Genomic DNA, 26,632 nt, shown 5'->3' on the forward strand with positions numbered 1-26,632 from the left:
AAGCATTACTGTTTGTTCTGCTTAAAATGTTTGTTGTTCTATAATTTTCCCTCACAAAGGAAAGAATTTCAAACCAATTTCAAACTTAAACATGTTACTTACGACTGAAATAAGGTATTTTTTTAAATAAGAATACCCAGGCTTTCCTGACTCCATTCACTGTTTCTTGTTTACAAAGGAAACTAAAATGGAAAGCTGGAAACAACCATATTTTCCCCATCAACTTATCCTCTATGCTTCAACAGATAGAACAGCTATAAGGCTGATCTGGGAAAAAAACACAAGAAGTAAAAACAATAATAAAGCTTTACGGTCCATATGTGCCTCCACCTGGAAAGACCTTAAAAGCATTCCATGAAATCCACAGACCCTCAGAGATCAGTAAGAGTTGACTGTTGTGATACCTCCTTACATAAACAGCATACAGTAAAACTGTTTTGTGGAAAAACATGTCTCTAATCTCAGTTGTGTTGTTCATAATACCACACGTATTGACAGACTCTCACGAATCCAAGGCAAGACTCATCAGTAAGTGCAGAGTCCAGGAAGCTCAAATACTTAGAAAAATATTGTGTTCAATACAATTCAGCACAGAAACTTTGGAAAATGGGATTTTCTACCAAACAAGAAACCTGGTTTTAGGCAGCTCCCTTGCAAACAAGAGGGAAAAGAGGAGAATGCTTACTTCAGTGTTCCTGACAGGCAGAAGAAAGCCCAGAAGTGTCATATATTATCCTTTGCTAGACAACTGACTTCCCCTAAGGCTGAACAGAAGCCCTGACACTAAAAGGAGGGACGGCCCAGAGGCAGAGAAACTGAAGAAGACAAAGCCTTCACACATCTGAGGAGCCAGGGAGAAAAGAAAGCACTAAATACACCTTATGGATGCCACAGCCAGGCTTCAAGCCAAGGTCCAACTTCTAGTACTGATATGAAAGTACAGGGGAGGGACAGAAGTAGGACACATCCACCTACACAGCCCTTCCTAATATTCTCCAAGCCAATAGCCCACCACAGCCACATTCAAAATAAGATGGAAAACTGCATGCAGAACATGTTCTGTCTGCTTTGGATGACAAATTGCTGTGCAGCTTCCAGGTAATAAAGATGACTTCGGCAGGACAGGAGCAGTAAAGTAGCTGTACACCAGCCTTGCCTTTGAGATTACCGAGTATAAACTCATGTTCCACATGAGCATAAAATCATTTCAGTGGTGGTGATGCCAGCTTTAATGGTGCTGAGATTCAGTGAGACTATTCTGGACTTACTGCTCCAGAAAACCTTAAATACATTTAAAAAAAAAAAAGAAAAGAAAAAAAAAAGACCTGCCTGTGTTTTCCTATGTATAGCAGTATGTCTATGACAGGCCATCAATCCAAAAATTCATACCATTTGACTGACTTGCAAAGCACAGAGCATTCTTGCACTAGAACATCCCCATACATGCAAAGCTCAGCAGCCGCCTTAATACCTTGTTCTCAGTTTCACAGATAGCAGTATATGAAGTTAAATTCTGCATTCGGTTCTGCTGTCGTCAACATTAGGGTGGTGCCACAGAAGGGACCATTTAAATAAAACCAGTATCTTCTTACTATGAATAATTCAGATTTTAAGCACATTCTGTTCTTTGTCTCTGTATACCGCCTGCAGCTGCCTGCTTGCATTGCTCCAGCAGGTAATGGTTATCCTCACTATTTCTGGGAACCTTCTAATCAAAGCAGGTGGAAAATATAACCCCAGCTTCTTTAAATACACAAAAAAACATGCAAAAAACCCAAACCACACAACAAAAAAAACCAACTGCAAACAACAACAACAAAAAAACCCAAAACTACACAAAACAACCCCAACCAAACCCCACAAACCAAAACCACACACAACACACAGAAGACTTTCTATTCCTGGATGAGGATGTTGGGGTTTTTCGGGGGGTGAGGGGTGGGGGGTGGAGAATACACTATAAATACAGTTTTGATGGCAAGATGCGATAAGATGCATTTCACTAAGAGATGAATCTTACAAATAAAACTGGCAGGTAATTTTAAACATCTGGTACTATGTTCAGCAGTAACAGCACAGGTATGTCTCAGCACAGAGCCACTTGTTCTAAGTGTAAATAATAGACATTTTGCAGATGAGGTGGATATGCTGACTTTGGAAGATAGTATATGGCAATTTTAATAGAAGTTGCTAACACAAAAGCCTCAAAGCTATATAACTTGTACCAATAAATGGCCCTCAGTGTGGTAGGAAACAAGTAAAAGGTAAATAAGCCATAACTATGTGTTAACATCCCCTCAAAACCAACATAAAATTACTTCTTAGAACCTTTATTACTTCTTCAGTTAGCAATTAAGGTCTAAAGGCATTTAAATAGGTATTACACCATGTAATCAGTATTACTTCTATTGTGTTTTCAGTTAGGTTAGGCATTAGAGAACTGGCCTTCGCCTACTGACCAATGATGAATTTACCTACACAAGTTCAAATCCAGAGTAGCTCCACAGACTTTATTCAAAATCTTGACTACAACAGGAGATTCAGGACAGTAATTTTTAAACTTCTCTGCTGATTTTTACCTCACTTCTCATATGTTCTCATATGGCAACAAAATGGCTACAATTTGCAGTATGTAATTTCTCTTCTAGGAAACATGGAGAAGAATAAAGCGTTTGAAAAATAGCAGATGACTTCATCAATGCAATAATTTGATAATGGTGCTGGTTAACAGGCAATCTCAGAATACCAGGAGCACTTGTCAATACTAAAAAGGAATATGAAGTTAAGGGTAGAAAAATATCTCAAATTCAGCCTTCAAGGAGATAAAATAAGCTGGAAATATCACAGAAAGCAGATCTTGCTGAGGAAGTTTATTCTACTGTCAACCCAGTTATGCTGCAATGGCTTGTTAGTATCAAATTAGGAAATTCGTCTTTTTATGTACAATTACTTTTTTACCATGTACTAGAAGGTGCTGGATTTTACATTTCTTCCTCATTTTGTTGGTATTACTGCTGTTTCTCTCTTGCTTACAGTATGTTGGAGCCACTAGCATACATAAGACTGAATCCGGGCTTATTCTAAAGTAGCAGTGAAATGGGTACTTTCGCAGCAGAGCGGGCAAAGTGTGCACAAAGATTCTCGAACAATTACATCTTTTCCTAGAAAAAGTTTCAGAAAACTAAGGTGAATCTTGAAATAATATCACCTATGATGAAACAGTAATTCTGAACATGTGGAACATTTCAGCTGTATATGCTTGTTTCTTACTGTTCTAATGCCATTGCTGCAAGTTATTCTTAACTGAAGGTCAGACAAGTTTTACAGTCACTGAAGTTCTCCCCCAAAGTGCACATTCAGAACTGCACATCAGTAAAGGATGAAGCTCTGAGAGCTGTCCTTCAAGGCAGAAGTTTATTCCACTGCTGAATTTCATACAAGTTTGATCTTTCAAACTGCACAGCTACCTGTAAACTCCACACACACACCCCAAGAAATCACAACCAAATTCGACCCAGAACATTTGGATGCAGCTCTTCAGTACTGCAATGATAAACACTCAGATATGGGAAGGGGTAAAAACCAGTATGTGAATGGGAAGAGGCAGGATATAGATTTCAAAACCAGATTTAGAGTTCAAGGTTCTCAGTAGGGTCATGTCAGAGATTTATGTCAGCTTGAAGAGACCTCAAGGTCTCGAGTCCAGCATTTTCTTGAGTAGGGATTATCACAACACTTGAGTATGCCCATCCTACCAATAACCCTTGGCTGGCTGAATCTGGAAAGAAAAAGTAAAATCAGTGATAGCGCTTCATGTTGGAATATGAATAGCATAAGAAACTTAATGACCAGATAGGCTTCAATCTTCCTGAAGAGACCTTCTTGCTTGAAAGCCTCTTGGAAAGTGTTTTTGCATTAATAATAACATTCTCAGTGACTGTGAAGCAATGCAACTTTCCCTGATTATACTGGTAAAACATTCAGCAATTTTGGCTTTTCTTCATAATTCCTCCAAGCAGCTATGTTCAGTAAATTAACCTTACCTATTGAAGGCTGATGGCAAAGCCAGTCTAAACCAGCTTGTCTAAACCACAGAGTGGTGAAACACAAGAAGCAGCAGCACAGCTCACACACACACACACACAAAAGTTTTCAAAATTAGAAATGCTATTCCATACTTTTTTGATTTCTTGCTTTGCAAATGCTATTAAATATAGCAAGTACAACGCCTTACTTCTGAAACTACACATCCTGATGAATACACAGTCCTCCCTCAGCCACGTGGTTCAAGGCACGCCGCAGTATTGCTCCTGCACTCTATTGAGCGGCCATCATCTCAGGCCACAAGATCTCTGCTGAAACATGACGACACTATAAATAGTTTAATTCAGTCTGAAGGAAAAAGCCATAGCTTTTAATGTGTATCCTGCATAAGTATCAAATCATAAGGTTCATCCGAACCTTATGATGGGAGAGAAAACTCAATGAATTAGCATGACAATTTGTAGTCCTATTGAGTACAAAAATCACTTCAGAAAAGCAGGGATATAGCAGCTATATAAAAAGGAAACATCCTTGTATCACTGACAGGAAAATAGTAAACTCTTTCTTCAATCATTTTAGTATAACAGCATTATTAAAATCTTTATACTTTGAGTGAAAACATTAATTATTATGCCTACCAAGAATATTTTTCATTGTCAAATTGCCTTTTACCATGCTAATAAACACCAAGATTACATGTAAAAATTAGTCATGTTATCTCATTTATAGGTCAAAAGACAGACACTAAAATAGTTTCTGCAACTCTCCCTAAATAACTAGGTTTTGCATATCAAGTTTTATGGCACATTAGAAATTAATGCAATCCAGACAGGATTTGAATAGCTGAGTAGATGAGAAAGGGGAAGATAAGAGCAGATAAAAAAAACCTTGTGGTAAGATAAGTCTTTTGAAAAAACCTGCTTAAAAATCAAGTTCCTTTTTTTAAGGACCCTGGACCCTAAATGAACTAAGGATGAAATAGCTGTATGCAGGTCATTACTCAAAGTATTCACAAATTATGCTTACAGCTACTATATATATAAATGGTACATCAAAGCAAATTAATGCCTTAAAAAAATCATTTTGAATAACTCCAGCATTTCATTTAGGGTAAATGCAACTTCTACATCTCCCACATAACTCATGGAAGTGGAGTGGAAGATTTTGACTGCTTCTTGGTATTTTAATAATAGCCAGATGACTAAGTCCTCCTCCCATTTTTGTAGCATTTAAGCCTATTACTAGGATCTTCTTCCTCCTGATATTGTGGGTTTGTATGTAAGAAGGAATATGAGCATGGTCACTTGTATTTTCCTCCTCATTATGAAGCCCATTAGAGCACAGATAATTTCAGGGGCACTGTGTCTACTTTCCCCTTAATCCCATAGGCTTGGGTCATCCTCTTATCCAGAACCTGCAGATGACTACCTGCAATATTTCAGCAGCCACCTACTGAAGGTTAATGAAGGTATCAGACCACTATCTGGTCTTCTAGGTGGCAGCACATAATCAAGGTTTGTTCATTTGCTAGTCCCACACATCAGGTGCTAAAACTGTGTTCTGCATACAAGACATTATTTGACAAACACATTCATTAATTTGTGTTGCTATTCTGTCCTCACACCCCTCTCTCCATCTTTTGAATTCAGGCTGGCAAACATGAACATTTGCTGAAGTACTGTGCAAAACTGAGAAAGCAGGTATCTTCCCCATCATCACCCTGACCCTCAAAATAATGGTTTATGTTGCCAAACACATGAAGGGACAAGGCCACTGGCAGGTGACACTAGAAGTTTATTTCCAGTAAGAACTGGGAGGCTGCAATTCTGCCATGAGATATTATTTAGCCTCCTAAGCAGAGTGGGTATTTCCAAACTGGCAAATGCCATGCAGTTGAGAGATACCGGAGTTGGCTCTAAAAGATCTCTTCCCACAAACAGGAGCTGCTTGTGGTCTAATAAGTGCCACTGAAGGAACAAGCAAATCAGCTTGTGTGCAGAGCTGCCTTGCCTGCAAGTGTGGATTGATCCTGTGTGGGGCTGTGCCACACAGGCACATTAGTTCTGCTTGCTGAAGGTCATCAGGGCAAGACCCAGGTCTTACTTCTAATCCAAGCCCAGGGTGCTGGGAAGGGGTGACAAGATGCATCACATCTCCTCCTGGCTGGTGATGGCCACTGGCTCCTGGTCATAGCTCTTGTAGTTCACAGAGTATCTTGCCGAGAGAAGTGCTCAGTGAGAGAGTGATGACTATTGAAAGAGAGGTAGCATTTGTATTTGGAGGACCTTTTTGCAGTCAGGTCAGAGGAGTACATGTTACATGTGGAGCCTGCCAGCCAACGGGTGAGGTATTACATTTGAGGGACTAGGGACTTGGTCTGTGCCAACAAGCATCAGTGATGCAGGAGGAGCAAGGCACAGATGTCTAAATACCTTGCTGGTCCCTTAAACCTCAGATTTGGTTGAACAAACAGTCAAATTAGCTCAGTTCTTTCTGATAAATAAATCCCACCCCAGTGATAAACTGCAGCAATCCATGACACACTGTCCTGGGTTTGTGCAAAGGTATGTTAGTTCTTTGAGTCATATGCAAGTGTATAGGTGGAGTTATTCATGCCTGAAATAAAAGGTGAACAGGTAACAGGATTTGGGCTCTGCGACACCTGGGCTCCAAAGAGACATGGTCACCCAGACCTAGGATTGCTCTGCTGGGCTGAACCCAGAGCTGGTCACTCAGGGAAGGGGAGCTGTAGCCGTCCCCCACACCTCCAGACCACACCTGAGACCTCTCCTCTGCCTGCAGGAGTGTGAAGGCACATAGGGGCAGGAAAGGCAAACCAGGTAGGAAAGGCAAATTAGGCAGGGCCATTTTTACAAACACCATGAAGATATCCTGGCACACTGCATGGGAATTACCCAACATGCCTTGTTCTTGCACTGTTGCCCTGTACCGGCACATAATTTTAGACAGAAGTAGCGAGGTGGGAAACATCTCCTGGAGATTTTCACTGTTCAGCAGAATCCTCAGACACTAATATAGCAAGAAACTGGAAGACTAGAAGTTCAAGGATCTGACATACACAGCCACACACAAGCCACTGTTGTGCCTGATGCTCAGTATTGAGGTGGAATGGTGGAACAAAGGCTTGTATTTGCCTCTAAGACTGCATCTCACTTGCTATCCTTTCTCACCTTGTCCACAAAGCCCACCTGCAATGGTAACATTCATCGGTTCTTGTTGGGTTTTGATCACAAGTTGCTCAAGGTGAAGATTCTGTCCTTTACAGGGATAGCACACAGACAGCTGCATAGAGAAAGCTGGCCCACAATGCTGGGTCTGGCTGAGGCAGCTTCAGAGCAGCCCTGCTGGAGAGAGATGGACAAAACCACCCTACCCATTCACATATCCACAAGACAGCAAGATGCAAAGAGCTCAGACCTGTTTGCCAGTCCCAAGAAGGGCAACTCTGTTCACTAGGTAAACTGTGGTTTAATCAGCCTGAACATTGCATGTCTATGAACAGCAGCATTGTGGTTTTTTTTTCTGCAAAAGGAAAAAGCCTGTTCCCAGCCTTTGTGACTGGAAAGAGAACATGACTCAGATTGCACTACTGTGGTAGCATCTGCCTGGGACAGTCACTCTGCAGAGATGTCCTCTGCAGAGATCTCCTCAAAGCCCTACCACTTTGGAACTCTCCAGCAGAAGAGCACTGGAAGGCCAGATGCCCTGACTTCTACTACACAGCCTTCTGAGCAACTGGAGGCTGTTCCTGAGGGAAGATCGATTGCATGGAGGTTGTCTCTCTAACCTGACACTACCGTCCAACAGGGCAGAACCATGGCTCTGAGGACTGACGAGTACCTCCAGAACTCGGTGGGGTGGCCAGCAATGTGCTTTCACTTTGCTGTCCCAGTAGACCAGCTGACAAGTCCTTCTGTATTTCCTAACATGTCAACAGCATGCATCCCATGCTGACCACAGCTTACCCCACACCCAGGCAGCAAAACCTTGCTCAGGGCCACCAGTGCCCAACACTGTCCTGAACAAGAGAGCAACAACGGCCCTTGTAGAAGGGCCCAGAGGGCAGCATACCACTTGCCCCCATGCAACATTGACACATAACCCCCAGTCTCTATCACAGACATGATAAAAGTAGTAATGTGTCTTTTCTCCCAGTCTCTACTGCCAAAAAGGCAGTAAAGTCTCTACTCTGGCAGTCTTTATTGCCAGAAAGGGATTTCCCTGTGTCTTCAGGACTATAAAAGAGGGTATAGCATGTTCAGAGGAAGGGAGCCCTCCCTGTAGCAAGGCTAGCCTGCAGTCCTTCTCTCCATCCAGAAGTCCAGGAATAGTTCCATACTGTGCAGCTTGACTCTTGCGTGGCTGATGTGTTTTTCAGACTCTGAGACGGAACATCATCATGTGACGTTCCTTCCCCTGCTAAGCATCTTTCTGACTGTGAAGAATCTGGCAAATGACCAAGTATTCTTTAACCTCCACATTAACTATTGTTAGCTTTGGCAAAGCCCACCTCCGGGGATGTCTGGCATGGTATTGCTTACTGCTGCAGCCTACAGGAACTGCTGTAGTGGTGAGATTCAGAGAACAGGGATCAGGTAGCAGATGCAAAACAGAGTCCTCACCCACAATGCCCTCCCTTCCTCTATAGATTAATGTGCTTTGGGAGCAGCTACAACTTCTAAGCTTCTCACTGTTGGAAAAGGTTTAGAGACAGTGAATGTGCAGAAAATAATAAATACAATAAACTGCAAGTTAGCTGAGGCCAAATGCTACTTCTAGACCATCAAGATGTGTTGGTAGCATTGCAGATCCATAGTGCACTACATTTATTCCCTCCCAGCTCCTAGAAGATAAGAGATGTTCATCTCTAGCCAGGTTTGACTTCTGGAAGGTGGCTGCACCACCACTTCCTCCACAGCAAACTCCAGGACCTGCTCACTTGCACTCTTACTGCAACAGTCCTAACAGCCAAATCCTGCAACCCACTGCACAAAAACTACGATACGGCCTCCTCCCCTAATTCTCATTAATAAGTCCAGCTAGTGCAATCAGTTATGGCTGCCCTGAGCAGCACCAGAGATGGGTCTTTAGCCCTTCTTTTATATGACTGCAGGCTTTGCAAAGCATCAGCACCAGGCACATTCAGACAACCAAGTTGTCCTGGGATGGCAAATCCTAGGCAGAAACATCCACAGCAGTCACCAGAGACAGCTGAATTCAGGGACCAGAAGGTAGGCTTTCTTAAACAGACTTCATGTTGCTTAATATAGCACACACTGTTCTCCAGTATCTGCATAATGCTGAGTTTGAAACGTTCTAAGATTTACACCGAGGAAGACTAGAGGGGTGGGAGAAGGGCTGCAGGATGAAGCATTTAAAAAGCAAGAGATGACTTAAGAGAAACACTGTATAAAAGCAGTAACCTCATAACACTGGATTTGCATTTATATTACCTTACTAGGGACTCATTTACATGCTATTTTCATTACTAACCAGGCCTCTGCATTGCAAGTCCACCTAGGATTAGTCACAAAAGCTGAAGATGTGAAGGATTTAAGCTGGCTCCTACCTTCTCCCTGAGAAGACATCCTGCATTGTGCCTCACTATACATGGAGATAAAATTTGTTAGATCTGTACACCATAGGCCTTCTCATGTCACTCCAGCACTAAAGGAGTTTCAAGAATTATTTTAGTGCCAAACCAAGTGGATCCCAGCTGTGAGCAGACAATTTCTGCCTGCTCATTTTCCCATTGAGGTGACAAAGTTGCTTGTTTATTTCCTTTAAAATCATCCCTACTTTGGACCTGTCCCATTCTGGTGCCTTGATTTCTGCTGGGTTTGCCCTAAACAGACCTTTTTTCTGCATAGACAGAGGAAACCCAGAGAGTATTTGTTCCCCATCTTTACCCCATCAAGAAAAATCTCTAGTAAGAGCAAACTGGCTTTTTTTTTGGCAAACAAAAACAGAGTAGTGACTTTTGGGGTTGTCTTGCCCTCTGATAACCCTAACACCAAAGCCAAGAGCCTGGGGACATGGATTGCTGTGGAGCCCATCTTGTAACTAATAAACCCAAGTACCACTAGCCTAACAGGACACCTTGTACAGCTGCTCAATGCATACTCAGTCAGTGACTGCATCATAACAGTTGCTGTTTGCACAAGACAGGAACCCCCACTCAGGTGCCGCTTTTGCCACCAGGTAGCTGGACACTTTGTTTTATTGCAGATGTTACCTTTCTGCCGCCTGCACAACAGCTCCAGCTACATGAGCTCCATCAGAAGTTCCACGGAGAGACTTTTTCCTGCTTGTCTAGTGCATGACAAGGCACATCATGTGTTATACTAGAGTCATAATCTGTTTCACAACAAGACACATACCAGTAAGACATTCAAAAAGGTAAAAGTGTCCCACCTCAGGTTAACAGTGAAAACAGGGTGTATAGCCAAAAAAATAAAATTCAAGGGTAACTTGACTGCTGTAAGCTTTTAGTATAAGTCAAGTCTTTGCAGAAACACTTTTTTAAAAGAGATACTTACCTGTCCTCAAGCCCTGGCAATTCTATTGATCACTGCCCACAAGAAACTGTACTTCATAGGACATACTGCCTCCGTATGATTGAAATAGCTTCCTTCCTTAATCAGCATATAATCAGATATTCCCACACAGGAGAACTATAGCCCTGATTGACAAGATAGTTACAAAAATAAACCTGAGGTTTAAATATAACTTGCTCGGCTCCCTGGAAGGTATGTAGTATTGTGTTATACAAGTCTACCATCATTTTCCTTGAATTAAGATAGTCCATATTCTGCTGCTGCCTTCATCTCTATCAATTAAACAACTACCAGATTTGTGTTCTACAGGAGAGCTGACACTTAGGGTTACGTGGGAATGGCAACTAGCCTTTCCTCTGTGTGAACTAACTTACCATCAATATTTCATTGGCCATTAACATGTACGGATTTTGAGTTCACGTACCAGTTGAATGTGTGATGGCTGATGCAGTTGTAGAGGTAGATAGGTAAATAGATGTGCAGGACTACTTAAGTATGTATGGAAACAAAATATATATGCCAAACACGAAGGGATATATTCGGGTGAGGTACATATCTCTTTGTATGCAAACACACGAGCTAGGCAGGCAATATTATATGATTTTCTCTTTCTAGGGTGCACATACTCATTGCATTTCTCCCAATCTATCAGGATGTTCTGATCTGTTAAATATGCAATGTAATGAGGGCAGAGCTCTGTAGCCCTGTTGTTCTTGTTTTGGAAAAGAAATTATGTATTTTTCTAAAAAAACATTCCAGCCATGAAACGCTTTTCATCTCTTACAACCCCCCCCACTGCTAACTAAAAAACATTGGACGGAGCTCATATTCATTATGCAAATCCTTAGCATTAAGAAAACAAATCACCAACTAACATCTGTCTCACCCTAAAGGAAAATAAATAATTTTTTTTATAAAAAGAAACAAACCTAACTCCAAGCCCAAACCCACCCTGCCTTCCCCACACGCCACCACGCAGCTGTCTGAATGCCCGTGCTGGAGCGGGCAGGGAAGCGCCTCCCCGAGCCCGCTTCCCCGCCGGTGCTGCAATGTACCCACCACAGCGGCGCGGCTCGGCTGCTCCCGGCCCCGTGCCGCGCACCCAGCCCGGCCACTGCGGTGCTGCCGCCGCCGCACCCCCCCTCCTCCCCCCGCGCACCCCGACCCACCTTTCCCTTCCATCGCGGAGCTTTGCGAGCGCCGGGGCGCCGGGAAGTTGCCGGAAGACGCGCTCCCTCCTCAGCCGAAAGCCCCGAGAGCCCGGCGGGCAGAGCTGGCCGCCGCTGCCTGCTCCGCGCTGGGGGACCGCGCCGTCACAGCCTCGGAGCTGCAAGGAAGCACCGGGGGGGTAGGGCGTGAGCCGCCGAGCCCCCCAGCCCCGCCGCGGGGGGCAGCGGCGCGGGGTGCGGAGCGGGGGAAGCCGTTACCTGGCGCCGGCGGGAGCTGTCCCTGGCGGAGCGGTGCTGCGGGGGCGAGTGGCTCCGCGGCCCGCCGCGCTGCCTGGCACCGCCCGCATGCGCGCCCCGCCCGCGCCACGCCCCCGCGGCCCGCACCGCGGCACCGCCGGGCCCCCCGGCTGCGGGCTCCGCTGGCGCGGAGGAGGAGCCGGCACGCGGCTGGCCCGGCCCCGGCCCCGCCGCACAGCAACACGGGCACCGGCACCCGCTGGATCCCTGTGGGAGTGCTGCCGGAGTGCTCCCGGCCGAGCCGGGCACGAGAGTCCTCCCCCGGGTACACGGAGATGGCATCAGTGCGCCACAGCACCGAACACCGCCCGGCTGCTGCATGCGCACCGGCTGGCTTCTGTAGGTGATGGGTGCATCGCACATGGGCTGGCGGGAACCCCCAGACCCAGCACAACACTCAGACTGCTGGGGTCAGAGGGATCGCTCCACTCCCCAGTCTCCCTGTATCATGTAAACCGAACTGAGCCCACAGCACCTGCAGACATGGAGAGGATCTTTCAGGAGATGCCCAGTCTCAGGTTCAGGCCTTCTCTGGAGGTGTTGTTTTAAGAATAATTATGCTGATTCATAAAACATCTGCCTCGCAGCTAGTTTGTGCTTCTCTGCTTTTGCATCCAGCTGCTGGATTTTGTTCTAACTGCTTAATAAAATAAGCAGTCCCCTGCTAATGAGAAGTTAATAAAACATTCATACTGTGATCAACTCATTTCTTCAGGGAACATAGACTGAGGTCCTTATGTTTGTCCCCATAAGGAAGTTTCTCTGCACTGGGATTGCTCCTGAAGCTCTTAAATTTTTCAAGATTTTTCAACTTCAGTATGGTGGGACTGGTAAAATCCCATCATAAGCATTCTCTGCTTACTTTTATGATTTGTGGTACTCAAAAAGCAGCTCAAGGCATTCACTGTTCTGCAAGCTGCACATGTAGAGGGTAGATGGCTCCAGCACTGGGTAAGTTTCTAGATATAGGAACAGTAATTCTTGCCCACTGTTTCTTTATACATCCTCGTGTTTGTATTCACCTTCTCACCTACAGCCCAGTACTGGCAGAACAGACAGTGGTTACACATGCTTTTTTTCCTCTCATGCTCCTCAGTCTGAGCTACTGTAATCCATCCTGCCTACAGGCTTCCCCATCCCAAAGCAGAACCCTGAATGTGGTTATGGAAGTGAATGTTATGCACATGATCCCACCTTAATACATGGTCCAGGCAGTTCTGAATAAAACCTGCTCCACTCTCAGTTACCACCCCACAAGCTGGCTGAGCAATGAAGTTAGAGATGGCATGTTAATCCAAGACTATGTCCCTGCAAAACAAATAGAAACAGCCCAGCTAGATGAAGACCCACCATGTGAAATTAATATATTAAATGGCTGCTACCCGTTTACTAAGTCCTATGTTACCATTAATAACAACATTGAGGGGGGGGGTATTTCAGGACTGAATATTCAGGTTTGTAGGTGAGCTTTGAGTCAAAATGCACTGTAGTAAAACAGACTTCACGATTTGACTAAAATGTCAAAGTAAATTTCTATTGTTTCTTCAGTTTCTTTCGTTCAATGGTGGGATCCCATTTCTCCATTGCTATGCTCTCACCCAACTGACCAGACTACACAGAAAGTCCACTTCTGTGTTTTTTTTCTGAAAAGCACTGCAACAGTAACTCTTTCAAGGTCTGTTAGTCCTTGTTAATGTTCTAAAATGCAATCAGAATATACAAAGTGCTCAATAACTCCTTATCCTGTTCTTTTAAAACTTCCAGACTCATGTTCTCAACTCCCACAGGTTAAAACAGGCAAACTCTCAAAGGACATAAAGATTCCTGGCATTCAAAGTCAAGAACAGCTTTCAACAAGATGAAGTGAAGGCAAAGAAACACGGTCAGGTGTATCTGTTAAGGTGCAACTGCACTAGTTACCAAGAACAATCTGAGGCACCATTTGTAATACCAGGCATTGCACTAAGGAACCAACAAATTCTTTTCAAAGCTGTGCACTGCCTGAAAAGCTAATAGGCATCAATAATTTAGCTTAACAGAAAAACCTGGGGAACAGGTCCTAGCTGTAGGCACCAGGCTGAGCTCCACTGCCATGGGAAGACTTGAAGACCAAGTTTCCCAAACATAGGAAGTACATTTTTCCAATGTCCTGAAAGGTACAGCCATAACATGCTCCCCTTTAGCAAAGGCAAGTTGCTTTCTTTTAGGGTTTCCTTTCTTTGTGAAGGCTGTCTCAATGGAGGGGGACATGAATGAGGAATTCAGGGGGCTTGCCCTTGGGGAACAAGACAAAAGAAACTTTTCTATTAATTTTTGCTTTGCTTTTGCATTCTAAAGCATTTCTTCCTTTGAGGTAATAGGCAGGCAGGAGCATCATTCAAGCAAAACATCCAAACCCACCAATCCACACATACTTTTTCAATCACAGCTTAAAAGACCTCTCCATTACATCCAAAGTATCACTATTTCCCTTCCAGATCCTGAAACCAGCAGAAGCCCTTAAGATACATGTTCTTAAAATAAGAAGCCTTGAAGGCTTGAAGAAAGCATCCCCTACCTATGCAGAACAGAGAAGAAGCACCTTCAAGGCTTCTCTCCTCAATACAAAGAAGTAAATTTAAGGGAACAAAACCATTGGCTATTTCCCCTCCCTTGCCATCTACAGGTCACCTTTCAAAATGTCTATCAATAGAAAGGAATACAATATTCCCTGTGCTCTACTCTAGGTTTCAACTGTGCATCTGCATTAGTGTCAAGAAAGCTGCACTAACTTGAGTTAGATCACTGTTTCTCCTCTAGCCCCTCAGGAAAGTCGTATCTGTGTCTACTGTGTCTTTGCAAGTAACAAGCATCGTATGAGGACACACACATTTATGGCATCTCAGTAATGCATCAAGATGTTCTCCAAACCACAGTGAGACAAAGCATTGTGGCACTTAGAAGATGCAGATATGCTGAAGCTGAACTCCTTCCCCTGCACACCTTCTGGGCCAAAGCAGGAGAGCTTCTGAAGCACCACTCACCTGTGTCAATGTCCACAGGGTTGCCATGGGTGCTTTCCCCACTTGTCAGCTGTTTTCCTTGCATATTCAAGCTTTGGGAGTAAGCTGGAATCACATTACAAATAAGAAGGTGGCTCAGTCTAAGCACAACCATCCTGTGCAGACCCTCCTCCTCATACTGCTTCAGTGTGCCCTTGGCTCCTGTCACGGCAAGAAGATAACTAGGCAAGGGAAAGACAGGGTTATTCACCCTTAATGTTACCACTGAGTGGTTTCTGTAGGGCTGCCAACAGCCAGTCTTCTTCAGGGCCAACTCTGCACTGTTGTGTGATTAGCAGGGCATCCACTACTGAAGACTTGACCACCCCACCAGACCAATTCAGTTCAGGAACAGCAGAGCCTAGAGCTACTCCTCTCCCCAGCAGTGACAGGACAGTGGTTATAGAGGTAAGGCTTCTACTTGGCAGAGAAGAGCTCAGCATGTACAGACAAGAGGGTTCAGCAAGGACTTAGCTTGGCTGCTCTCACATGATGCTCCAGAGCTGAAAACACTGCCCAGGCTTCCAGCTCCTGAAAAACCTGTTCCTTCCCCCCTAGATAGTGGGTCCTGGCCAGAGCCCACTGCCTGCTGCAATTGGTGCAGCACACAGACCTGGTAAAGCAAAGTGGCCATTTTGGCATTGCTGCAGACAGTAAACCCACATGATGATCAGACATGGTTTCCCAGCTGCTGCTGCTCCTACCCATCTGCTATCCTGGCACAGTGCCTCCTTCTCCAGAGGGAACCTCCATTCAAAAGGGCAGAGACACCAGTCAGCCTGCAAGGTCATGCACACACATGCTGCCATGTCTGCGTAAGGCACTTCCACAAGAGGCTGGATGTGCCAGGAGGGAGCAGATCGCTAGTGGTGGGATTTCATCTGCTCAGTGCCAGTTTCTGGTGATGACCATCCGAAATGGCAGCAAACCCAGCCACAGAGACATGATCTCAAGCGCTAGGGGACCTAGTTTCTGTACCAAGCTCTGCACAAAACTGGCCACAAGCCATCTTCAGTTCTTCACTTTGATTTCAAAGGAGTGTGAATCTAGGTGCTAATATCTCAGCCTGCTTCCACACTGCCCAGAAGCCAACTTCAGCACCCAGATCAGACTTCCCAGCTGGAGACAGAACTGCTTTCACTGCAGGTGACAGGAAGGCACTTGTCCTACCCGGAGCTAAAGACAATGAAGCTTAATCAAAATGCAGCTGCACTGAGTTCTAGCCAAGGGGGAGGAATAGCTACTGATCTTGATGTTCAGTGTGGGTCTAACCTTCAAAACAGTGCACTCCTTGAAATCAACTGCAATGGGGAGGCAGGACTCAGCCAAGTTCTTCTGGAAGTCCTTTTTTGGACTCTGAAGAATCTATTCCCAAAAGCCAATGGGGATCATTAACAGCCACCATTAGGCAGCAGAACATACTCCTTTAGGACAGAAAACAAAACAGCTCTGTACTACAACATACTAAGATGTCCTTGTGCCATGAGCTGTGCTCAAATAAGTGCAAGCCAAAGCAGCAGGTTCCAAGAAAATAGGCCATGACACAGCAGCAAGAAAGACTTCTAATACTACTGAAAAAGTAGAGTGCAGTAGGGGGGAGAAGGGAAGTAAACAGAGACTAGAAGGTTATAATAATAGAAGTAGAGTAAAATACCAAGAACATTCTACAAGCTTGTCCTACCCAGTCAGCCAGCCTGGGTGGGTAAAACAGATGGACATCCAGTCCACCACTGTGCGGATGGTGTACATAGCTTCTGATTACGAACAGGAAAACCAGTAACTCCTACATCATCAGTTGATGTAATTTCCTTACATCAAGTAGTTGCTAGAAGCATGACATTTTTGCATTAGGAGTCAGTATGTGGCACAGAGACCAAAGCAAGCCACAACCTTTGTGCAAGCGCAGTCAGTTTAATTACATAAAATTATTGATCAGATGATGTTGAGATAAATCCATCAGTATTATATTAATAAAGAAAAAAGCATTAACAAAGTCCCAAAAGTACCAAAATGAGGGGGTATTTTGCAACAATTACTTGCAACTAAGTCAAAAATTACTGTGGAAGACAATAATGGGTGGAGGTAATCATCCTTGTACTGACATAGAGGAAAGTCCTGGTAGAGTACCATCAGTTATCTTCTACTACTATTCTCCATAAACATCCATTATATACACCCATTTACATTAACAAGGGTCTTGATGTTAATGGTACTTGGATCTGACCGAAACAGCTCAACTCTTAATTTTAGTTTTCTGCGAGGTACTGAGCACCCTGAGCTCCTTGAAGTCCAGGAACACTGACGGTTGTTCTAAGACCTTGCACCAATATGTTTTGTGTTCAGGGCTAGCTCTCAAAGTCAGAGACCCACCACAGACTTTTAGTTGCTCAGTTTAGTAAATAAATTTGTCACTTCCTCTGCAAGCTGGGGATGGGGATGAAGTCTGCAATTCTGGTGTCCTCAACATAAGAAGGAAGGACATGGAGCAAGCCCAGAGGAGGGCCATGAGGATGACCAGCAGGTTGGAGCACCTCCCATATGAAGACAGGCTGAGAAAGTTGGATCTGCTCAGCCTGGAGAAGAGAAGGCTGCGTGGAGACGTCATAGCAGCCTTCCAGTATCTGAAGGGGGCCTACAGATGCTGGAGAGAGACTCTTTGTCAGGGACTGTAGCAATAATAGGACAAAGGGTAACAGGTTTAAACTTAAATAAGGAAAGTTTACATTGGATATAAGGAGGAAGCTCTTCAATGTGAGGGTGATGAGGCACTGTAATGGGTTGCCCAAGGAAGTTGTGAATTCTCCGTCCCTGGCATTGTTCAAGGCCAGGTTGGACAGAGCCTTGGGTGACATGGTTTAATGTGAGGTGTCCCTGCCCATGGCACAGGGGTTGGAACTAGATGATCTTAAGGTCCTTTCTATTTCTTTCCTAACTATTATATGATTCTAAGTCAGGTTGTTTTACCATTATAAAAGTTCAAGACTTTTATATAAAAGCAGAAAATATGAAAATAAGCTGTTGAACGATGCCACTTATGCACTAGCATCTCTTTGTCTTGATTAAAAAAAGTAATTACATTTGGAATGCTTTCACACAAGGAAAAAGCTTCACAAGGCAGAGGCAGCAAGGGAAGGAGCTTCCTGCTGGCAATTCAACCTTCCTAAAAGCCAGGTGTTCTAATGTATGCGAAGAGTAGGCTATCTTAAAATCCGATTTGCCTATGCCTATTTCTTACAATAAAAACTACTAGCTCATCTTTACTCCACAGGCATCAGTGGTGAATAACATTTATGTTCTTTATCTGTTATTTCAAGAAATTGTAAGAGACTGACCTCTGCCAAGGTACCAATCCCAGAAGTCAGTATTCTTGCCTTATTCTTACCATGTAAGAGCCATTTCAAGAGCACTGAACCCTGTCCTCTGACCTCACAGCACCGTGAGATTCCCACTAAGAAGTCTATTCAAAGTCAGTGTAAACCTATCAAAATCCTAAGCATGTGCCAGCCTACTCCAGTGTCCCTAAGGTAAGGGACAAGCAGAGCCTTAGGCACAGAGTCATCTCCTACCCAGCTTCAACATTGTTTTCACTTGCCTATGTTTACCCTGTTCATTTAAATGGTGTTTTCCAGAACGCTAGAAAACAACAAATGCAATAAAAATCTTCAGAGCCAAGACCATTAGCATCAGTGTATTCATAGCACACCTTTCCCATGCCTTAGGGTACTGGATCTTTTTGTGATAATTCAAGCTGAAACACAAGAGTTTGTCCAGATACAAGAGGCACATAAATGCTGCTTGATATCAGCATCACTGATAGCCATGTTAATAGACCAGTTCAGAGCTTCAGTTCCTCTTGGCAGATATGAAAAATATTAAGAACAGAAGTGAAATTTAAGTAAATGTGAGCTATGTAATGGAAAACAAGGGGTAGAGGAGTGAAGAAGGGAGAATGACAAAAGCAGAGGGCAATTCCACCTGAATCAGCTCACTCTCAGCTGCACAGATGTGAAGGCAAACCCTTACATGTGAAGTTATTTACCTCCACACTAGATAATTACATCAGGCAGTGACACAAACCTTGAACACTTGAACAGCCATTGTAAAGACAAAGGAATTCACATGCTTAACCTGAAGTACAAACTTGCACATTTTCCTGTGGAAAATGAGGAAAACCAAAAAAGCTGGCTGAATTCTCCCCTGAAAAATCATGTAAAAAGGAATAGATAGAATCCACAGAGCACCTTTATCCTGACATGGAAGACTTTGCAGGCTAAGGAAGTGGTTCTTCATACTTCTAGTAGAAACTTTATCCCTGAAGTGAATACTGTAAGTTCCACCTTGTCTGGATAAACCCTGACTCAAAGCCATTTTAACACACTCTAGCTTCCAGCAGCCTAACCTAGCCCACCAAGACACTGCCTGCTCCTACTCTGCTGAGGCCTTACTTACAGAAAAGTGTGTATGGGTTGCTTGATTTGCTTACATATGTAAATAGCAGCCTCCTTAAGTCTTGCTTTCCTTGACTGGTGCAATCTCATTGAATCCATCCCAGGAGTTTGGGCTGCAACCAACCCAAAAGGTATGAAAATCAGCATGCCTGAAAGGCATGAAAAATTGTTTTCATTATCTTGAAGGGATGAACACCATTTGGAGGCTTTTGCTTGCTTCCCCCTTGGCAGCTGTGGCCACAATGTGGCCAAGAGGTGCAGAGGAGTTTAGCTACACCACCCATCTGCAAAACCTAACTAAACACCTTTAACTCTCGACTTGCAAAGCATGACTCTCTAGAAGGAGCTCAGAGCTACTTGGTGAGTACAACCCTCCTTCTTGCCATACGTGGAATAGTCTTAGCAACCTATAGTATTTTCTAAACATTGCATATTCTAAGTGACAGTTAAATATAAATGTAGAAAATAGTGGCGATTGAAGGAAGAATCTGGGATTACACTCAATGTAGCCAGCAAGTCACTTAAACCCTGTTCACTCTACAGCAGCTCTCCATCCTCTGCTCATGTTGCAGACCTCTCAAAGTATGAAACAACACTGGTATTATAGCATTTGTAACCTGCTGCCAGTTAAATGGTCAAATGGAACACAGCAAGCACAGCACTGAGTTAGAAGAACCATATACTCCTGTACAGATTCTTCCTTTACTCTAGAGTCCAGTATATGTTAAGTATAAAAGGTTGGCTTTCCCCATCATGGATATCAGTCCAAGTGGGTCTTTGGAGATTTTCTCAAGAACCAAGTCCAGAAAGCATTCAACTTACCACCTAAATGGGATCAGAAAAACTCATATTTTTCTGTCTGTAGGCTTAAATTATAGGTTTAAACTAATAACAGTGTGTGTGACTTTCAACTAACATAATAAAGTATATCAAACTGTTCTAACTTGCTAACAAATAGGGAGTCCAGCTGACGGGAAGGAACATCATGGGACCAATAACTAAGGAGGCAGTAAATAAGACCAAGGATGCTAACCTTCAAGATAACAGAGACTGGAACAGAACAGAAGCAAGGACATACCAACTGCTAACGCAGCACTAGGACCTTGCGAGCATGCACAAACACTGAGGTCCCTCAGTAAACACAGTGAGGAAGACTATGGGTGATCATCAGAGACCCTCACTCAGCAAGAAAGTGAATGCATAATTAGAATGCAGATATTATAATTAGTTCCTGGAAATTTCATGAGTATGTAAATAGTTTCCTGGAAAAGCTGTGAATATGCATGAATATACTAAATGTATAGATGCTGTCAGCAAGTAATGGGTGCGCTCACCTTTGCAAAACTATTCACATATGCACCCTGTGCTGCAATAAAGAATGCCTGCTTCCTAAAACTCTAGATTCAGTCTTAAGAGAGTTTTGCAGTAATAAGCCCATCTTTCAGCCTTGCCTTTGAAGATTCTGCTCTGGTCCAGAAGTCCTGGACTGGCAAAGTTTTCTACCTGTGTCAGTGGTTCACGTATCTGCCACACAGAACAGAGTTGGCCATGACAGCCAGCTGAGAGGATATGTCAAGGAGCACAAGCCTGACACTAGCCATCCCAGCCATGTTCAAAGCTGAACTCCATGTGCTTCAGGAGAGTCAGAACAGAATCACTATTGCCCTTTCCCAGGATCTGATTTTTTACTGCACATAAAATTAGTCTTTCCACCCCTGCACTTCTAGAACCTTTTTCTTAGCTGACTGATGAGGTAAAAGGGTATTTCTGTTTCTTATTCAAAGTGGTTATATTTCAAAACTGAAATACCAGAACCATGCTGCAGCTTTAGCAAACAGTGCTAAGAGGACATTCCTCTTGTCAGAGGAGCAGCTGTGCAGAGAATGAATAGTGGGAAGCAGAAAACGGCTCCTTGGGCTTGCCTTCTTTTTTTTCTTTTACAGTTTTACAGTATTTGCTACATTTGTGGTTGGTTTTGCAGAAACACCAACCTTACACAGTACCATGCATTAAAATAGCTGCAACCTGAACATTCAGTGACCTATCCAAGGTAAGTGACATGCAGATTGAAGACCTGATGGCATTATCCACTGTCTCTCGAAAAGCAGGAATGGGCTGTAGATGAGGGGATACTGAAGAGGTCTGCTCTAGACTGATTGAAGCCAATAGCTGGATCTGTATAGAGATCTGCAGGATAGACCAGTTTCCTCCTGTTTTCGCATTAGGGAGATATGACAAGGCATCCACAAAGGCGATTTACTCTTTGGATGAGATCAGTCAAGTAAAGGGAGTAAAGAAAGAGACCAAGGACAGAGTGATATGGGACACTCGCACAGTTTTAGTTGGAAAAGGCCAAAGGGAAGAACAGCATCCTCCAAGAGACTTTGTGGAAGACAGTTTTGGTAGAAACGGAGGAACAGAGGAGGAATATTCCAGGTGGTAAGAGTAAGGACATGAGAGAAATGAAAGGCTGACTGATGAAGGCACTTTGCAAGTCAAGGTGAAGAGATGGGCTGTATTTAGAGAAACATGTGGGAGCTTGAATAGCAAGTTTGTTTTGTAAGGAATAGCTGCCAGAAGAGAGGGTGGACTGAAAGGGAAGAATAACAGCATGGATAGGAATAGATACAGGGAGTCTAGGAGATGGGAGAAGTGTGTCTGTACTCACATCCAAGGACAAGAAAGAAGAGGACATCATCTTGTATTTCTTTTTAAACTTAGAAGAGAATTTGGTCAGAATGAGAAATGAAGGCAGTGGAGGAAGGTTTGGACTGACTCAAAGTGGCAGGAAGCCAGTTGTGACTGAATCCCATGCCAGCAAGAAAGCTGGAGAAGGAAAACTATTTAGTCAGCAAGGTGGCAAAATTTGAAAAGTTTAGCACTATCAGCATGGCAAGAGGTTTTGAGACCCTCCAAGTGACAGAAGCAGAGGAAGCTGTGGGTGGGGTGAAGCAGGCAAGAGATTCAGGATGACAGGGGAATCAGCTGTAGCAATCAAAAGGACAGACACAGCAAGGAAACAAGAAGATGCAATGTCAAGGCTGAGAGCAGCAGAAACACCAAGCAATGGGATGTGCAGCCAACTAGCAACAGCCAAAAAAAGCCAATAGCAACATAAAGTGGAAAAGGAACGGAGTTGTTTTCCAGTGGGAAGGTGTTTTCCTGCCAGAACCAAGAAAGCACTACTGGCAAACAGCTCCAAAATAAAAGCATTTGCTGGAAATATTTTCTGCTTGATCCTGAAGATTTCCCATGCTGTGAATATCTAAGCAACAAAACTACATTCTCAGTGCAATGTTCAGAATGCCACCTCTAAGGTGACAGCACCAGGTAGGAGTAATGTTGAACTGAAACATCCAGAGCCAGTGCATGCAGATTCCTTCCCTAAGCAGCCCTCAGTCTGTGAGCTCCAGCTAAGCCATCTCCCCCATTCCCTGGCTGCAGCCCTCCTACACGCACGAAGCATTGCAATTCTGGCATCTGCACACAGACATGAGCCACGTTTGCCACATGGAAGAAAACTCTCATCTCCCTGCCCAGCACCCAGGCTTGCCACTGCCAACTGCTATTTCTCCCCTTCCTGCAGTACCCATGCTCTCCCTTGTTTTTTTCGTTCCTCCTTCCCCTGCTTTCGGCTTCTTCTCATCCCTGCACTAGGATCAGCCTCCTTCCCCAGACACAGCTGAGCACTGCTGTCTAGCAGTTGCCTCATGCTTCCTCCAGTGTCATGATCTAGGATGGGTAGCACCACCTTAGCTGTGTGCCTAGCCCGCTGGCAGTGACCATTCCATAGAGTCATTAGGCATTAGCAGCCTCCCGAGGCCACACGTGGTTGTGCAGGAACCTCTGCCCTCTCCTGGCTGGAACCAGAAATGTCGGTCTCTGTTCTCTCTATCCCCAGCGCGGTACACAGCCTGAGCACTTCCCGAAATATTTACACTCCAGGCTTATTTTAACAGTCCTTGCAAAGCTGTGGGTCTGCATAGGATACATTTTATGCCTCTAAGCATATTAGAGTTTCTCAAATGCCTTTTCCATAGCACACGTATGCACTGTGGTGCCAACACAAAAAAAAAGCCAAAATAAATAGTGACACTCTGCTATGCATGGAGCTGCTCCACGTGCACCTGTTATCTTCTAGCCTCTATCTTGCAGCATGCATCCCAAATGCTAAGGCACAACCAATCATCCCTGATGAGGAATCTGCTTAGCTACTAGGGTCAGATCCATAGAGCTGCTTCTTTATAGTTCCTTTAGCAGCTCTTATTCCCATGTGCACATGTTTAAGTGGGACTTAAGGTCTAAATTTCAGGTTTGGGGAGGCTGGATATAGTGGGTACTAGTTTTTCTGTACACTCTGGTGCTCCTGGTGTCAGGCTGTCTAAATCACTGCCTTTTGGACCAGATTAGGTAACATGAACAGAGCCCTCCTTTACGCATTCCTACAAACACAGGCTCAAGCAGCTTCATTCCAAATCCACACTGGGGTAGCTTTTTGCCAGCGATGGGATCAGGACATCAATCACCTCACTGAACTCTCCCACAGCAGTAGGCAAGGAACCCTGCCTCTGTGACAGGCAGGTTAACACCATATGTTGTTCTTGCTGGAGTACATTATTCTTTTTGCCATCCTCATTTCTGTAAATTGGCATCATATACCAGTCCACTCACACACACACTTTGTATGAATTCAAGCAAAGCAAATGCAGGAAGTTGTCACCTCAAGCCACTCAATAACTGACTTCTCACCTACAGTGAGAAATAACAGTTACAATGCCCATGGCAACACAGCTTTACCACATGCGTATATTTATTTAAATGCATTACAGATATCGCCATAAACAAGGAGTTCCAAGTATCACAGATGCACAAGGGGGCATTCACCCATTATTTCTGCCTGATCCTAGCCCTGCAATCCCCATCCTGATTAAATTACTGAGGGTAGGATTACCAGCAAGATAATCAGATGCAGTGTCTAATCTGGATAACCCAGTATTACTGGGCCTCACAACCCAGGATTTCACTGACCACCCAGCCAGGGCATTCCAGAGCATTACATCTCATTTCCACCACTTAAAGGATTCAAACATCTAAGAGACTTGTGCAGAGGGAAAGGCTAAGGAACATAATCATAATTTCAGTTAAATGCAATAGTTTGCTTAACTGCTGTGGTTCTGAGAGCCCCCCAGATCCAGCACAACAAGGATTTCAGAGCAATCACTTACCTGAGCATCTCCCTGCATATTTAGAGGCTCCAGTGTGGAAACAGTGTTATCACAGGAAAATGGATATTTGGTACATGAGCTCTGAATAACTCCGAGGGATACAGCAAGGCTGTGGGAGGCCCGAGGAAGCTTAAGCAAGCAAGATAAGAAGAAGCTGGAATTCACTGACTTATGAGAACTGTGGACTGTTGGCAAGCGTTCGATGTCAAGTTCTCACACCTGTGCTTAACCAATTATATGTTAGTCACTAAGGGTCTTCAAGACAAGTATCCAATCATGATATGCCAAATTGCTGTAGGTGTGTGTAAGCAATAGTATATAAGGAGTTAATGCTTTGCAATAAATGGCTTTTTGTCTGATCATATTGGTCTCTGACTGAGTCCTTTCCACGGCACTCCAGAATCTACACCTTTGGTTTTTTAATAAAGCCCTGAGATCAAACCCTCTCTATCAGAAGCAGGTGGGTGCAGCTTCATCAGTCTCAAAGCAACAGCATTGTTTAAATAGCTTCTTTTGGTCTGAATATGCCCCTTGATCCTCCTCCAAGCTTTCTACTTTATTGGCTTTAGCCTTGCCAAACAACATATGTGCTTGTAGGTAGCCATGATGTCTTTTGAGAAGGAGATTCGAAGGATGGATACAAGATCTGGAAGTAAGGATTATATTGTGCTTGAAGGACTTCAATAACTCAACAAAAGATTTGCCAAAACTTCTTGCCTACCACCTGCAAGTAATTGCTCATCCCCACTCTTGCCTCCCTTCAGCTGAGACTTTCCTCCCCATGTTTTTGCAAGGTTGTCATTCTGGAACAGAAGGCAAGGACTCAGTTATGCTCTGAAAAGAAAGTCCAGTTTTGGGAATCTAAACCTTGGCTAGCTGCTGCGCTACACAGCAAGCAGCATTTTGTTCAGCAACAAAATGGGCTCGATAGGGTGCAAAGACACGAAATGAATCTGATCCTTCACCAAGTCCCCCATTGTTCATAGACAGCATGAGAGGATATTTTAAAATCTCTGCTGCAGACCTGCACAGCCTGAACTCCTGTTCTGCTAAAAAATGAATCACTTAGATGCTTTCATCACCTTATCAAAGTCCTTGGTGGCTCCTGCCTGCCCTCCCATGAAGAGTTTGATCTCCTTTCAGGAAAAGGATAAAGCTGTCCTTTGGCAAAGCTGCTTTTCAATGAAGTATTGCGCTGGTTTTGTAAGAACATCAGACATCTCCAGATGTCCATCAGACAAGTGTCTATCAATAGTTGCAGCTCAGATTTTTTCCAAGCAGCTCACAGAAAAGAGACTGTGGGCATCTGACTTCCGTTTGAAGGGCATGTTAGGAATGTGATTCACAGAAGAGATATCCAGATTACATTTCTGATGCTGCATAACTATGTGGGTCCAGCTTATCTTCAATTACAAAGGCAGACAGGGAGAAGAGTACTGTGAAGAAAGAAGTCGAGCTGAGAACAGATGAAAATGTTGCTGGCTGCCATCAGTTCATACTCACTGCCAAAAGCAAGGTCATGTAATGCTATCTTTCTGCATTGTTAAAAATCTCACGGGTAAAAGGGCACTATCATTTCAAGAATATAAATGGCTGCATGAAACAATCCTATCTCCTACCAGAGATGATGACTTGTTACCCAGTATAACCAAATCCTTCAGCAATTATGAAAAACCACAAGATCTGGAGCCCTCATTCATTAAGCATCAGCGACAGGAAACAGGCACAGCAACTGGCCACCCAGTAGATAAATACCCATAAGAAAGATCAAAATCTCACAAAAAAAAAAAAACCAAAAAAAACCTCTTTAGAGACAACTGCTAGAGCCTC

The 26,632-nt window shown here is 44.0% G+C and overlaps 1 protein-coding gene across 1 annotated transcript in view; it reads right to left on the bottom strand.

The window, feature by feature from the left end:
- The window catches only part of FGF12 (fibroblast growth factor 12), a 231,715-nt gene extending 219,592 nt beyond the window's left edge, over positions 1–12,123 (bottom strand). Inside the window, exons 1-2 of the mRNA XM_034063861.1 lie at positions 12,050–12,123; positions 11,792–11,949 (exon numbers count right to left, since the gene is read on the bottom strand). Of these exons, the coding sequence (XP_033919752.1) occupies positions 11,792–11,804 (13 nt within the window). The 5' untranslated portion in view covers positions 11,805–11,949; positions 12,050–12,123. The remainder of the gene's footprint in view (positions 1–11,791; positions 11,950–12,049) is intronic.
- Between the last annotated feature and the right edge of the window lie 14,509 nt (positions 12,124–26,632).

Source organism: Melopsittacus undulatus, chromosome 6 (assembly GCF_012275295.1).
Source record: "Melopsittacus undulatus isolate bMelUnd1 chromosome 6, bMelUnd1.mat.Z, whole genome shotgun sequence".
NCBI classification, from domain to species: domain Eukaryota; kingdom Metazoa; phylum Chordata; class Aves; order Psittaciformes; family Psittaculidae; genus Melopsittacus; species Melopsittacus undulatus.